The 2300-nt window shown below is 32.5% G+C and overlaps 1 protein-coding gene across 1 annotated transcript in view; it reads left to right on the top strand.

Annotated features, from left to right (window-relative positions):
• The window catches only part of LOC111382552 (GDSL esterase/lipase At4g10955-like), a 4365-nt gene extending 3967 nt beyond the window's left edge, over positions 1–398 (top strand). Inside the window, exon 5 of the mRNA XM_023006569.1 lies at positions 263–398. Within this exon, the coding sequence (XP_022862337.1) occupies positions 263–398 (136 nt within the window). The remainder of the gene's footprint in view (positions 1–262) is intronic.
• The last annotated feature ends 1902 nt before the right edge of the window (positions 399–2300 follow it).

Raw genomic sequence — 2300 nt, forward strand, 5'->3', positions numbered from 1 at the left:
TTTTTTTCCAATGCGGCATTTCCAGTGTATAGACATTGCTTCATCAAAAGTCTTTAGGTTATTTTCTACCATATAAGTTTGAAAATCTGAATCAAACGAAGTAGATAGTCTAGCTCTTTTACTATGCTTGTTTCTTCCTCATTTGAAGTCCACTTGTAATATCATAAGTTCTCTTATTTGAACTTACATTTTCATTATTTTTACAAGGAAAAAAAATTCTCGAAGAATGATATAACTCTTGATTCAGTTATGATTCCTACAGGTACATCTTGAATTTCAGATTAATGTACCAGGAAGTGATATGCACTAGTATTATTGGCTTGTTCAATAAATATGTAATCAATCATCTTAAGACTGATTTTAACTTGTTTAGGCTTAATTACTTCAACCTTAGCTAAACATTCTTACACTTCAAGTGCTAGTAGGAAAGACGAAGACATTTCCATAATGCTTATGGAGTTTCTTTCATTTTCTTGAGAGGTATCTTGTTAAGAACGCTATTTGTCGATAGAATAGCTTTCTCCCACAAGTTGTGGGGTACACCCAAATTTATCAACATTGTGTTTATCATCTCTTTAAAAGTTTTATTTTTGCGTTCAACAATACCATTCTATTGAGGTAAGTTAGGTGTCATTGTTTGATGAATAATTCCATTCTCGGAACAATAATCTTCAAACGGTGCCCCGTATTCACAACCTCTATCATTATGAACATTCTTTATTCGTTTACCAAATTGATTCTCAATTTTTGTCTTATAATGTTTGAATACATCTAAGACTTTGTCTTTACTTCATAGTGGAAAGACTAATAATACTTTGTACAATTATCAATGAAAGTCATAAAGTATTTCTTACCCCTTTAGTTTGAACAAATTTTAAATCACATTTATCATTATTTATTAAGTCTAAAAGTTTAGTGTTCATTTGAACCAAGTGAAAAAGTGTTTTGGCCAACTTTGCTAACACATACTTCACACTTATGGTTAGGATCAATCTTAAACATCGGAATTAAACTTTGATTCATTAGTTTACGCAAAGATTTGTAGTTAACGTGTCCTCATCGACTATGTCATAAAAAATACAACTTAAGCATATAAACTGAATTAGAATTTTTATTCATAATGCTTTTTGGTGCAATTGTTAGAATGTTTATTTTGAACATTTCTTCACATGGATAACCCTTATCAATATACATATCATTCTTGGTAAGTACAAACTTGTCTCATACAAATATAAGTTTGAAACTGTTCTTGTTAAGTAGGGACCCTGAAACCAGGTTCTTGGGAATGTTTGGGACATGGAGCACATTATTGAGGACTAGTTCTTTCCTAGAAGTCATTTTCAATTTGATCTTTTCAAGTCCTTCAACCTTCGAACTTGCAGAATTCCCCATGAACAATTCTTCTCCTTTCATTTTATGATAGTTTGAGAATATGCTTTTATCTGTACAAATATAGTAGGTAGCACCAGTGTCAACCCACCTATTCCTTGAATTACCAACCATGTTACATTCAGACGCAACTGTTGATAGACTCATCTCTAGAACTCCTTCAGAAAGGATGTCTCTTTCAACCATATTTGCCTGTACAGTTTTCTTTGGCTTTCGACATTCATTTGAGTGGTGTCCGACTTTTTCACAATTGTAATAGTTGTCTTTTAAATTTCTTGGCATTCTTGGAGTAGTCTCTTCTTAGTGCAATACCAAAGATCTTGCGTTTCTTATTGACTATCTTTGAACTAGTTTCAACAAAGTTTACTCCAAATTGAAAAGTAGACTTTCTTTCAATGTTCCTATTGTCTTTCTCAATCCTCAAACGGACTATCAATTTCTCCAAGTTCATCTCTTTGCATTTGTGTTTGAAATATTTCTTGAAATCTCTCCACATAGGAGGAAGTTTCCTAATGATGGCTGCAACTTGGAAGGATTCACTCAATTTCATATTTTTTTACATATATGTCATGAAGTAGAAATTGAAGTTCCTACACTTGACTTATCACAATTTTGGAGTCTACCATTTTGTAGTCCAAAAAGTTTATTGATAATAAACTTCTTCATTTCGACATCCTCAATCTTATATTTCTTCTCCAATGAATCCCATAGATCCTTAGCCGAGTCCTTCGAACAATACACTTCATAAAGCGCATTGTTCAATCTATTTAGGAGGTAGTTTTTGCGAAGGAAATCCGAGCACTTCCATGCATCCAATACAACAATCGCTTCACGATTATTTTCTCCTTATTGTACAACAAGAGTAGTCTCTTTTAAGAATTTTGCCAAATTCCAGATGGTACGATAGAACA

Source organism: Olea europaea, unplaced genomic scaffold (assembly GCF_002742605.1).
Source record: "Olea europaea var. sylvestris unplaced genomic scaffold, O_europaea_v1 scaffold2519, whole genome shotgun sequence".
Taxonomy (NCBI): Eukaryota; Viridiplantae; Streptophyta; class Magnoliopsida; order Lamiales; family Oleaceae; genus Olea; species Olea europaea.